The sequence below is a fragment of the Rhea pennata genome, chromosome 2 (assembly GCF_028389875.1).
Source record: "Rhea pennata isolate bPtePen1 chromosome 2, bPtePen1.pri, whole genome shotgun sequence".
NCBI lineage: Eukaryota > Metazoa > Chordata > Aves > Rheiformes > Rheidae > Rhea > Rhea pennata.
In genome coordinates this window covers 32,854,660-32,867,537 of record NC_084664.1, presented here as the reverse complement: position 1 = coordinate 32,867,537, position 12,878 = coordinate 32,854,660, and the positions used below count along the sequence as shown (strand labels likewise).

General features: G+C 35.7%; 1 protein-coding gene across 1 annotated transcript in view; it reads right to left on the bottom strand.

Annotated features, from left to right (window-relative positions):
- Positions 1 to 12,878, bottom strand: part of BZW2 (basic leucine zipper and W2 domains 2) — a 58,781-nt gene that overhangs the window by 16,997 nt on the left and 28,906 nt on the right. The window contains exons 3-6 of the mRNA XM_062569192.1: positions 11,428 to 11,604; positions 10,141 to 10,244; positions 8,870 to 8,935; positions 3,131 to 3,266 (exon numbers count right to left, since the gene is read on the bottom strand). Coding sequence (XP_062425176.1) covers positions 3,131 to 3,266; positions 8,870 to 8,935; positions 10,141 to 10,244; positions 11,428 to 11,604 — 483 coding nt within the window. The remainder of the gene's footprint in view (positions 1 to 3,130; positions 3,267 to 8,869; positions 8,936 to 10,140; positions 10,245 to 11,427; positions 11,605 to 12,878) is intronic.

The following is a 12,878-nucleotide window of genomic DNA, read 5'->3' as shown; positions in this document are numbered from 1 at the left end:
TTCACCTCCAAACAGTCCTAAAACTCTAGGAGCTTGAGGGGACTGACCACTAGGAGCTAGCTTAGTCATTCTCAGCCACTTTACAGGGATCCATTCTTTCTATTTCTAGGATACATTGATTAAGTGAGTCACCAAACAAAAAAAGGAAGACATCATTCCCCAAGCAGTGTAAACTTTAACAACGTTCATTAGAAATCCTGACTATTATGACAGTTTTGCCAACCTTATTTCAAGAATGTAGAGCTAAGGTATGATTCTTAGAGAAGTACTAGGTTTAGCTCAATTGGTTAGAGCATGGTGCTAATAATGCCAAGGTTGTGGGTTTGATCGCTGTATGGGTCACTCATTTGAGGGTTGGACTAGATGATCTCCAGAGGTCCCTTCCAACCTTATCAATTCTATGATTCTACTATATGAAACTAGAAATGCACAATGCCATAGAAGAGAGGGCTAAAAATAGTACTATAGCTTGTTTTACATATTGTATGTCATCTTCCAAATAAAATCAGCATGATGTAGAAGTCATAAATAAACATGAGCCAACTACTCAATAGTGACAAACCTTTTTCAACTAACAGGGGACCTAATAATAATGTATACCTATAATTCTGAATACAAAAACATAGTTCAGCATATGAAAAATGTTCATATGCATTCCAGTTTGGTTGTACTGTATAAAGATGCCAGAGGCATTTATAGCTAGCTATCCATAGTCCATATGTTCTGCAAAATAAGTGAGAATAGCTGTGAAAATATAAAGCCTTCATATGGGAGGCAGTGGAAATACAAACAAAATCTTTCCACTGCATCACCATCATAACTTTTATTTCAGCACTGCCTGCTAGCACACATATCACAGTTTGGCTTGAAACACATCTTTTATTAGACAACAGTAAAAACCACACAGCAGCTTGTTAGGCCACATGCTACTTCCTTAGGAAAGCAAACATAAAATAGCAAAAAGGCTGACCAATTGCAAAAAAGCACACCAGCAACAAAAAGTGCTTTCTTTCAGATCACTGAAATAGCTACCAAAATTAAATGGAACTGTTTGTGTCACCAAGTACTGTCCCAACAACCTATCTCTAAATCTTTTCTCAAATTATATCTTTAAGTGAGATTATGTGCCACTACCATTATTAGAGAAAGGTTGCTCCAGAGCTTCACTACCCTTCACATGTATTTGAGCTGTAAATTATAAGGAAGTTTGAAAACACTATTGGCCAGTTCTTATTCTATTCTATTTGTGTACTGCCAATGTCCTTTTCTGAAAACAGTTCTTTTTTTGGTTTTCTGCTTTCTGCAAATAGGGCTGAAAGGATTTTAATCACTCATTTTATTGATTATCCCCATTAGTTGTTCTTTGCATTTGCTCTAGTTTTGAACATGGATGACAATAAGGTTATATTTAACCCTGATAAGATGCCAACAGTGTCTTCTAGAAGAGACACTTGCGTCTCTTCTAGAAATATATTAGACACCCTCCAAAGGCATTTTTCCCATTACACTTCACACTAAAAGTAAGGACAACACTGAAAAAGGGCAATCCTAAAATGAGTTCAGTTATTGGTAACATCTCTCAAACTTGATGGATCTCCTATTAGCACAGTCTACCCTAACCTCCCTTCTAGCCAATTCTTTGCCAGTGTTGTAATTCTCATTCTGATCAACAACTCCTTTAGCTCACATAACTGTTTCTTCCTGTGTTTCACAAACATTTAACCTCACCTACTCACACATCTTTTTTTAATAAATCAAAGAAATGCATTGCATTTATTTTTGCACAATTTAGGTTTTGTAAGCCTTGATCTAGTCTTTATTTTTCATTTATCATCATATGTTTAATTCTTTTTCCCTAAAAAAGTCTATTCAAAAACACTGATTGAACAACCTTTTCCCAACGGCTGACACAAGTACATTTTTGGTAAATATAAACTGAGAACCAAAGGCATAAGGGAACTTCTGACAAACATTTAGAGCTCCTAAAAACACAAGTTCACAATGCAAATGGCTTTTTTTTCCAAGGATTTTTACCTAACACTTGTATTCTTAAATCTTTAGTTTAAAATATAACAAGTTACTTCAGTTTTAAAAAACAAGTTCAGATGCCTCTTGTGTTCCTATAAATGAAAACTTGTTTTTAGTTAAAAACATTCTAGGCCATTATCCTAAGTCATGGATTAGTGCTTTTGTTTGGATTTTCTCCTAGTTTAATTCTCATTGTGAAAGCTATGGCTGACAACAGAACAAGGCTGCAGCTGTGGCTTTTCCTTCTGCAGCATTTAGAAAACAAATGTAATAGCATGCTGCAAATCAGAATGTTCTGTTTCTGAAAGTAGAAGAACTTATGAAAGAATACATGTTATAAAGTTATACTATAACTTAGTTAATATATAGCTCTTTCAAAGAGAATATATATTTCATAAAAACTCTACAGCATTGGCAGTGAATTTTCAATTATTCCAGGTAATCAGTAACTGGAGAGAAAAGACACTGTCAAGCAAGCAGCTGGAAAATCAAGATTTCAAAGTGGATGATTATAAATCGAAAACAAAAACAAAACCTCATCACAAAAAGGCACCATGCCCTAAGATTGGAAGAACAATTACCAATTGTATGGTAGATGAGAGTTCATGGCATCAGTGATTAACACTGATCATTAATGGTATGAAGGCAAAACAGAGGGTTCTGGGTTTTTTTGTTTTTCTTCTGAAATATCCACTAGGGCTATATGTACACTGTATACAGTGGGTTCTGCCCCACTTCACACTCACATGCACAAAATGCTGGCAGCTCTTGAAAAATGGTAAGTATATGTCAGGAATCGATGTTACACTACTCACCCTTACAATGTCATCATAATTCAGATAGATACTAAGTTATATGTGTGTGTACACAAATGTGTACGTTCTACAAAACCTACACTTTTTATGTGGGTACTTTTTGTTGTTGTTTTCTGACTTTGACTGCCTTCTTGTTGGATTTTGTCACGTATGTTGGCTTTTGCTGTCAGTATATACTTTAAAATACTGCTTTATGCTGAACAGTCTTCCAACACTTAAAAGATGTCGTATAAAATACACCTCCTATTAAAGTTAAAATAAGGAAGAAAGACCAGAAAGAAAATTACCTTCTTTGACTATATTGTCAGTGAAGAGGCTTGTTAAAATTGTAGCAGGAAGAGTCCCATTGGCTAACAGGATCCCACTAAGCATTGCCAACTTTGTCTGTTCTGTTTCAGAAAAGGCTTTAAGAAACAGCAGAAGCTGTGGGTCAGAGAAGAGAAAAAAAGAAAAAACATAGATACATCTGAATTACAGGCAACAATAACAGGCAGAGAAAATATTAATGAACAGGTGTCCCGCTCCCACCCATCCCCCAAGTTCCACTGTAATTAACAGTAATGTCAAAATCTGTCCTGAATCATGCAGTGCTATTCCACTAGTTAGTTATGACCTCACTTTGCATAAGGACACAAATGTGGAGTTCTGCCATACTCTTACTGCCTTACAGACAAAGTCTATCCTGTCCAAATGCAAAAAACAACGGTGCTTGTTAAAAGCCTAAGACCTGTGGAAATTAATACGAATTACTGAGGAACACAGATTTGCTGATTTCAACAGGTTGAGAGGAGCCTGCCCTTTCACGTCCTCAAGACGTGAGGACAGGAATGTAGGAATGTACTTCTGAACCACTGAATTCACTATGAATGCAGTGACATTTTACAAATCCAAGTAATGAATAATGTATGTTATTAAAACACACAGAATGTTTTACAAATGCCTCTCTATCTGTGAACAAACAAAGAGGGGGGAAAAAATCTTTTCATTCATATTGTAGTGCTTATATAACATCACCTTTAAGTTAGAGTTTACACAGGCCTCAATGATTCAACCACAGAAAAATCATTTGGCTTTTATTTCTGTCAAATACTTATAAAACACAGTTTTAGCTTAAAAGAATAAATACAAAAGTGACTCACAACCAGAAAATGTAAGAAAATTTGGGATGCAAATGAATAGAATTATTATTTCTAAATACATGGATGAGAAACAATTGACATGCTGTATTTCCAAATGTAGCAATTAGCTGGTGATATAATGGTGCAGGATAAAGAAACAGAAGGGCCACCTTTAATGAGAAGACTGAAATCATTTTTACAGAATTTCAATATAAACCTAATGTAAAACATTTGGTCAAAGGCTTGGGTATTTCAAGTTTTCTTTATGCAAGCTTTATCAATAATATTCCACGAAAACATGATCTGCAGGAGAAAAGAAGCTAAATTATAACTTCTGCTCTTTACTGCGAGTACTGAAGCTGAAACTATTAACAAAGATGAAATAACTTCAGTTTTGCAGCATAAATTTGTGGGTAACCTACTTAACACCTACTCTTTCTGTTCCTATATAAGCAACAAATAAAGACTTTGATTAGAAGGTGGTCACACTGACCATTTCAACACATTAGACCAGCCTCTTGATTCATTTCTGAGCTATAACCCATACTGGCTTTTGTCAGCAGTGTCTAGACCATGAACAGTGTTGTATCCATTCATGTCAGACTGGAGTCATGAAAGCAACAATACTAGTAATTCCAGCTATAAAATGAGAGGTATGCAATCCAAGGTGAAAAGAATTCTAAGAGAAACAAACACCTTTACCTATCAAAGGAGAACAGCAGTAACATGCTAGCATTGTTCAGAAATGCTCTGTGTGCACATGATGATGATACAAGAAAAACTTACCTTCTACATAATATTAATTCTAACAGAAAAAAAAGATTGCAAACTTTAATACAATAAGAGAACAGGGAAAGAACACCCAAACATTTATCAGTTCAGTTGAGAAATTTGTATTTGTTCAAATGCTTTGGAAGGTCTGAAATCACATTATCTATGAAGTTCACAGCCTCATGTTCTTCCCTTCTCTTTGCAACATGTTTCTTGCAAGTCTTTTAGAACGAATTCTAATTAGGATGATTTTGAACTATACTCTTTCATAGCATCTTTGTAGCAGGGGCTGCTCTTTTATATGTCTCCCACTGCCTAAAGTGCTGTGGGTGCTACTAGCATAACTTGTTTTATTAATATTTTGAAAAATACCTCTAACAACATTATATATCATGTGTCAATTTCTTCCATTCAGAGACATTATTCTATATTTTCACGCAGTGCAAAACATAGCCTAATATACAGCAAGACAGCGATGGGAGGAATTGAAACCTTTAATTAACCCACTAAGGAACAAACCATCAAAAAGAACAAGATGTTCAGTTCAAAGTTTTTCTTTTAGATTTTTATTCCTGATTTTTTAAGAGTTTTTCTTTTGTCATCGCTTAATACAAACCTATACAGGAAGTTACAGAATGTCCAAATTATTTCAGAATAGCACCAAATCACCCACAAAGTTCTAACCTGATTCTTACCTGCTGTTAGACAAGCACTGGTATTACTGCATTTGTTATGAATATAGACTGTTTCCAGGCATAAAATGTGCAATTTCGGCTCAGTGTTATATTTCTAGCATATCTAAAAGAACTCCCACCTATTTTAGTGGGCGTTTAAAATGCCTAATAAGCACAAGATCAGACCTAATGTGCTGTTACATGCTGGTTTTGCCCATAAAGATTTTCTCTTTTTATTTTAAAGTCACACAAGTTCTGGGCATAAAGGATATACAGGACTAAACAAAAGGTACATCTGTAACGTTTAAAATCATACAGAAATAACAGTGTGTCTGTTCTCTTGCAATCTGGAAAACTTATCAGTGGAAACTAAGAAATTCTATCCATACAGAGAGTATGGTATCTTTTAATACCTTCATTACCCGAAATGATCTGTTACTTTAGTGTTTGACAGTTTGTCACATCTGTAGACAGTGCTGAATTGTCAACAATGTAGAAGGCAGCTAACATAACAGATACCTGATGCCTGATTCTTATCTTTTATTTAGCTGATTTAGAGCATCTGTTTACTCCACATTTGATCTCAGAATGTTAGTATCCTCATACCTCGTAATTCCCAGCTTGATTCTCTTTCATTAGAGAAACAGGAACATGACCAAAGGACCTCATAACATCTCCCAGAACTTCAGTTACTCTCATATAACTCAGTAATTTATACAAATTTAAGACCAAAAATATACTTATTTGTACTTTATCACAATTATGATGATAACAGAAACAATACAGAATGCTTTACTAGTTAAACAAATCTGACAGAACGCTGAGAATAAAACCTCTTAGACTACTAAAAAACATCTACTTAAACATGCAAATACACTATACAAACAGCTCATATTGCATGCTTCGTCCACTGACCTGAACAGAAAAACATATGTAAGAAAGATGAATACAAATTCGGAATGAGGAATTTCACTTAAATTATTGCAAAAATTTACCACAGGTCTATGCAGTTACGCTGGGCAGCACTGATATGAACTTGAACTGACTATATTAAGAATTAGCAAGTGAGAAAAGCACTTACTGAACACTTTATCTTCTATTGAAATGTCTTGCACAAAATTAAAAATTCAGATTAAAAAAAACACTTTGCAATTTTGGGAAGTGAGATTCAAGAAAAAAAATCTGAAAGCCAGAAATAGGCACAAAAGGGAAAGATGCCTCAATAATAGTGTCTTTAAAGACAAAATTATGAAAACATAAAGCAAATATTTGCATGAACACTGTCATTTGAGACAATCTCTCCTTAGGGAGCAGTCCCACTGACACCATCTGTTTCCTCAGAGTAAAGTTGCTGATTTTGCTTTGTTTTTTTAGCATGACTGCAAGAAGAGCAAATTTCCCCCCAGTGCTCTAAACTGCCTCTTGAATTTCCTAGAAAAATCTCTTCCATTGCTGGGACAGTGACTGGTGAAATACCATGCAGGAGTCACTTTCTTGTTTTTCTAACTGCAGTCTAGGTTTGCTGCCATTTGAACTACTAAACCTTGCAGTAACAATACTAGAAATGCTAATGTACCTGTCTTGTACCAGCAGCTACTCTCACGCACATATTGATAAAAGCATTAAATAGTCAAAAACCCAGTAGTAGCCTTATTGGTCAGAAAACAGCCACTGGAAGTGCAGATTAACAAAAACAGTGGGAGGAGAAAGGGAAGGAGAATGCCAACTAGAACCAGTTATACACAGGCCCAAATCTTCACAGCCACCTTCCTAGTTTCTAGTTCTCTGATACGGGATAGCAGAGGACTCTCCCCACTCCCATCTCAGCACTGGCAGACAGTTACACTAATTAAGGAATGTGCACACGGTCCACACCAAAAGGCCAGGTCTTCAGGAGCCACACTAAAATTTGCACAGAGCTACAGCGGGAATGGATGAGCAAACCCCAAAATTAATTCCCACTCTAGGACCAACATGTATCTGTAACTGTGCGATCACTCGTGCAAACTGTGATCTGATTCAGAAGAACCCTAGTTCTTCACAGGGCCTCTTAAAAAAAAAATAGAAAAAAATATCATAGCACTACTGAATACTATACAAAAATTACCTACATAAAGTTGAATCTTGCAGTCTGCCAGGTGAACAAAACCCACTCTGAGCTCCATGTTGACATGACTAGCATGCCTTCAAAAGCTTTAAGAAAGATTTCAGGTATCATGACTCCATTCTCCAGTTGAAACTGTACTTCAGATTTGTGCTTTTTCTCAAGCTAATGTATGGTTAATCTTCAAATAAAAGGCATTTGTTCCTCAGCTCAAGAGTCAAATTATTCTATATTGACCATGGTCTCATCCTGTCACTAGCATGCAAAATGAATTGTTATAAACTTAAAAGATTCAAAACCAGACAAGTTACAGAAAAGAGGAGGCAGTTTGAATTGACATGGCGTTTGCTTAATATGCTGAACACACTCTGCAACTTGAATGCTATGAGTCAGCACTTCTTGTGTCACTGATTATAGTAATTAACAGCAAGAACATTAAATCTGCATTGGGACAGAGGTAAATTTAGGTCTGTAGAGTGATGTATTGCGTAAGCAGCCTCAGTTAATAGGCATTCTGGTCACAAGTGCAAAAATAATTTCCTATATGAGCAAGAATGCACAAAAAGGAGCCAAATTCATTCAGCCACAGAAGGTGGTGGAGACATCACTCCAGACTTTCCCCTCTAATATTTAAATAATATGTAAATACACTTTTAACTTATGGCACAGCACCATGCTATTACTTATCCAGGCCATTAAAAACAAGAAAGAAAGATGATACTCACATCTGTCAGTAGGAACTTAAAATCATTGATATAAATATTTCTACCCAGATTTCTCCTATTTCCTTAAAATTCAATATCACAAAACAACAACAAAATCTACAAAAATCCACAACAATAACAAACAAATCCCCTGAGAACTCTGCCAGTGTGATAATGACTCTCTTCTTGCATCTATCTATGGCCTTAAATTCAAAGTTTGTCATTGGAAATCATTCTGTAAGAGCATAAGACCAATTTAGTACTCATGTATCAAGTGCCAACGCAGATCTGCATTGGTTGCATGGAAAAAAAAACAAACAAAAAAAAAAAAAAAAACACACACAACCCGGAAACCTGCTTTATTGGCAGGATAGTAACACCTCATCATAGTATGAGCCATACTCCCAAACATACAGAAGTCCTGCACAGAAAAGTGCAGAGAAGGTGGGTTTGGTCAGAGTAACCAAAGGGAGCACTATTTCAGAATTACTCTAGATAAAATGTTACTAGAAGTATTCTCATATAGCTAAAAGTTTTGGATTAAAGATGCCACCTCTGCAAACTGTAGAGGTTTTCCAGCAGAGCTAAATAAAAACATCACATTACATCAGGTAAAAAATATTGACCTGCAAGAGCAGACTGCTACCAACATTACCTTTTTGATTTCCTCTTCAAATGCCTTCTCCAAATACTTGTATCTCCTGATAAGTTTATTGAAGACCTAAAGATAAACAGACTAACATTAAATATGTAAACATCATAGCCACTCTTTTATCAGAAATGCAAAGGAACAAGACTGCCACTAGCAAATATTTCAAAGAATGTCTTTGGCTAATCCATGATGAGACTTTGTTTTTCAGTATCTTCACAATAGGAAAAAAAAAAAAAAAAAAAAAAAAAAAAAAAAAAAAGTAGCACGGGTGGCTTCTCCTACTTTCATATTTTCTGCTACACAGTTTTATTTTAGATGTTAATAAAGACATTGTTTTCAGAAAATCAGCAGTCAGCAGTGCAGTATTTGTGCAAACATCTGTTGCATTGTCTGGCAAGTTACCATGAAACATTTTCCTCTGTTAGGTTGTTCAAAACCGAAAAAGCAGAAAATAAGCTTTGCAATTCTTGCTTTACACCAGTAATGCTTGAATCAAAGAGCATTTACTACTGTTTAAGAATTTTATTGTTCCCGATTCTCAAAATTTTTTTCTGCTCTTCTTTTTAGCCTATCAGTGGATTCAGAGGTGGGGCAGGGTGAGGAGAAGAGGTAGAAGAAGGTTAACAAATACGGGAAAGTTCCACTCGGCACCCTTCCTATGATAATGCAGCTTTCTGGGGAAGCTGTTAGGTGTGGATCAACACAGTGAGGCCGTCAGGTAGCATTGCTGAGGTATCTTCACTCAATACAAAATCCTTAAAAAAAAAAATACTAACACAAATGCTTGCAAAGCATGCTACAGCCATGGAAAAAGGAAGATCGTTTTACATAGCTATTTTACAAAAAGTATGCACTCCTGAAAATGCTTACTGTTTTTTTTTTTTTTTTTTTTTTTTACTTTTTTTTTTAAAACCCCATCATATGACTAAATGATCATGAATGCAGGAGAAGCATAGGTGCAGGGTGCACTTAGATGGGAGAAGGGAGACATAAGAAAGTAAATATTCTGTGAGAGTAGTGATTTGTTGACTGAAATAAAACAGACAGCTTTCTGTAACAGAAACAGTTGCCAATTGTGACGAGATCCTAGATATCCTTTTATTTCCTACTAAAAATTACAGGTTTGATGGAAACAGGGCAGATTACTGCTTAACTCAGTTTTCAATTACTCCCTACAAGTAGTCATTGAAGGCTGTCAGTCTGTCCCATGATAATCCCTTTTCACACATAAATGGAAAACAGTAATCAACAACAGGCCCCTTAATAATCCTGACCTGAGCATAGTTTCGGATGGCATCATGATCTTCATCTGCAAAAAATACACAGTGGTTGGTCATCTTGGTCTTGTCATTGTCATCTATGCGTGTGCCTCCAGGAGCTTAAAAAAAAAGGAAAAAAATATTCTATCTAAATATTCTATTTAAAATATTCTATTTAAAGAATGCTTAACAATTTAACAATTCTTTTATTAGTATTACTGAGGCAAAAGGTGCAGTGAGAACTGGCAGGGGAGATAAAAGAGTAGAGGGCAAAAAGACAAAGCCAGAGCTTAATTAGCTGTAGTGGCATCTGACAGAAAGATCAGCTGACCAATATGGGCAATATTACCTCAAACGTATCTCTAAGGGACAGAAAAATTTAGGTCTCACTAAGAAACCTTAGCAGCTTTTGAGAGTACTAGGTGTGATCAAATAAGAATTGGTTGGAACATAACTGATACCCTCATACTTGTTTTAACTACTACTTTAAATGCTACAGTAACATAAATCTTTTCCAAAGGGAAAAGTAGCAGCACTTTGTTACCAGTTTGAGGGCTTGGAATGTCCTCCTGACCTCTCTAACTCTTATCAGCCCCATGTAAACATTCAAAACACTGCTGCAAAAACATTTCTCCTCAATTACTTTTTGAGAACTTTTATTTAGAACCTTCTACTGGCTCTCCTTTTCTGCATTCTCTCAAAGCTTAGGAAATAAAAAATCTTTACATCTTAAATACCAAAAAATAGGAACTAGGAATCAAACTGACGTGACCAGTAAAAAATGCCAACTTACGCTAAACATATAGGAAGGCAAAAGGTGTGTTTTCTCCCATGCTGCCACTGTTACCTGCAAGTCCCCATAAGCATCCACAAGGCCTCCTTACTATGCTTCAGTTCTCTTCTTAACTTGTCTTTGATATAATGACTACAAAAAGATCTTTGTAATAGCTAGTAATCTGGAGTGCCATATCACACTTTCTAATGCTAATAAATTCTTTCATTTCCTCTCATTAGTCTTTCTCATTTTCTTTTCTGTTGCATTTATATGCTATTTCAGCTTAGACTGAAGAGTTCACACAGCAGTATCCATTTTCTGTTATATTTACAGAATGTGTTGCACAACCGAGTCCCTAGGCTGTCCTGCGCTACAAATAATAAACAACACTATGACATTAGATCCAAAAGGTATCTACATACGTGAATTATAATACAGTTTATAATTTCCACTTTGTACAGGAAAATAGTATCTTAACCAAAATAAGGCAGACCCTCAAAACTCTGCACTGATACGCTGCATTTTACCTAGCATGCTGCCAGCTACCAAAATATCGAAGAGTGTGTCAGCATAACGGCGATAATCAAGCCGTGAGCCTGCTGCATCCAGAAACTTGGCTATAGCCTCCAGGTCACTCCCAGCTTCATTGAGACCTTGTACAATGGTATCCCTGAAGACTGTGGGTTCAAATTTCTCCTTTTCATCTGAAACAGAGATTAGGAAAAAGGAGAGACAGTCTAAGTTTTCTGTTAAACCTCCATACAATTAGCAATTGAAATCACTGTGGCACACAAACCTTCCCATTCTTTCCATTCTGGCCAACAGACTGCAAAAGCTTGTTTGTTTGGCTTTAATTACATCTGAAAATTCTGCAGCATTTTGGCCTGGCTTGCTCTCCTCCTCACCAACAAAAGACACCCAACACTCCTCACCCTCAAAAAAATACCCAAACCCATATAAACAAATAATGATAAATGAAAAGGGGGAGGGAGCAATGCAGCCATTGGAATTACTTTCAAATTTCATACTCTTACTGCTGTTGAAGATTTTATTCCACATGCATACTTCTATATAATGTTAAATTTGATAGCAGAATAAAAGATACATCAATTTTGTCTAAATAATCTCACTGTAGAAACACTTCATTTTTCATTTCTTGATTTTTTCTTTAAATAGTTGCATAGCTAAAATGTTTTCAAAATAAAAGTCTTCAAGAAGAGAGGTTATCAAAGCATTCACCAAAATAGTATTTCTGTAAATGTTTAGGAAAGTGTAATATGTTGTAACCAAGACTTTATTTTTTCATGTTCATAGACATGAGCAGAGCTAGAAACACAGAAGGGCACTGCTATTTCTACAGCTGTACCTAGTTCAACTCAATTAATGTAAAGTGACCAGACAACAACATCCCTAAGTCAAAGCCATTAGTCATAACAGATATAACTGCAAACTCCTGATAAAGCTAGGTAGATTTACCTCCTGTTGCTTTTTCCGGCAGACTGTTAATAGCTTACCATATACATTTGAAGCTTCTTAGCAAAGCAAGTCCTGACTTTAAACATGTGCGCATATGGAATGTCTGTTACTATCGAAATAACTTTGGTCTTCAATCACATAACTGAAAGGTGTTTTGTGACATTCTAAATAATTTTAGATTGTTATCACTTGCTAACAGAAATGTTGATACATGTTCCTAAAAAACCTAAATATATTACTTCCTGAACATAAATCCAGAGGCTTTAGTTACTGAGATGAATAAGAATTGGTTTAAAAAAAAAACTGTCTAAACATGTGTTAATGTAGTCTGAAACTTGCCAGATGCAACTCTTAATATTTTTTGGTTAGACATTACATACCCTCTGGCTGCAGGTCTCCTTTCTCTGCAATTCATGGTGCAGCTTTTTTATCCCAAATATTAAGCCAAACCAACTCACAAAATACTTCGAGTTCTGATAGTCTTTCTTCCTCCAAACTCCTT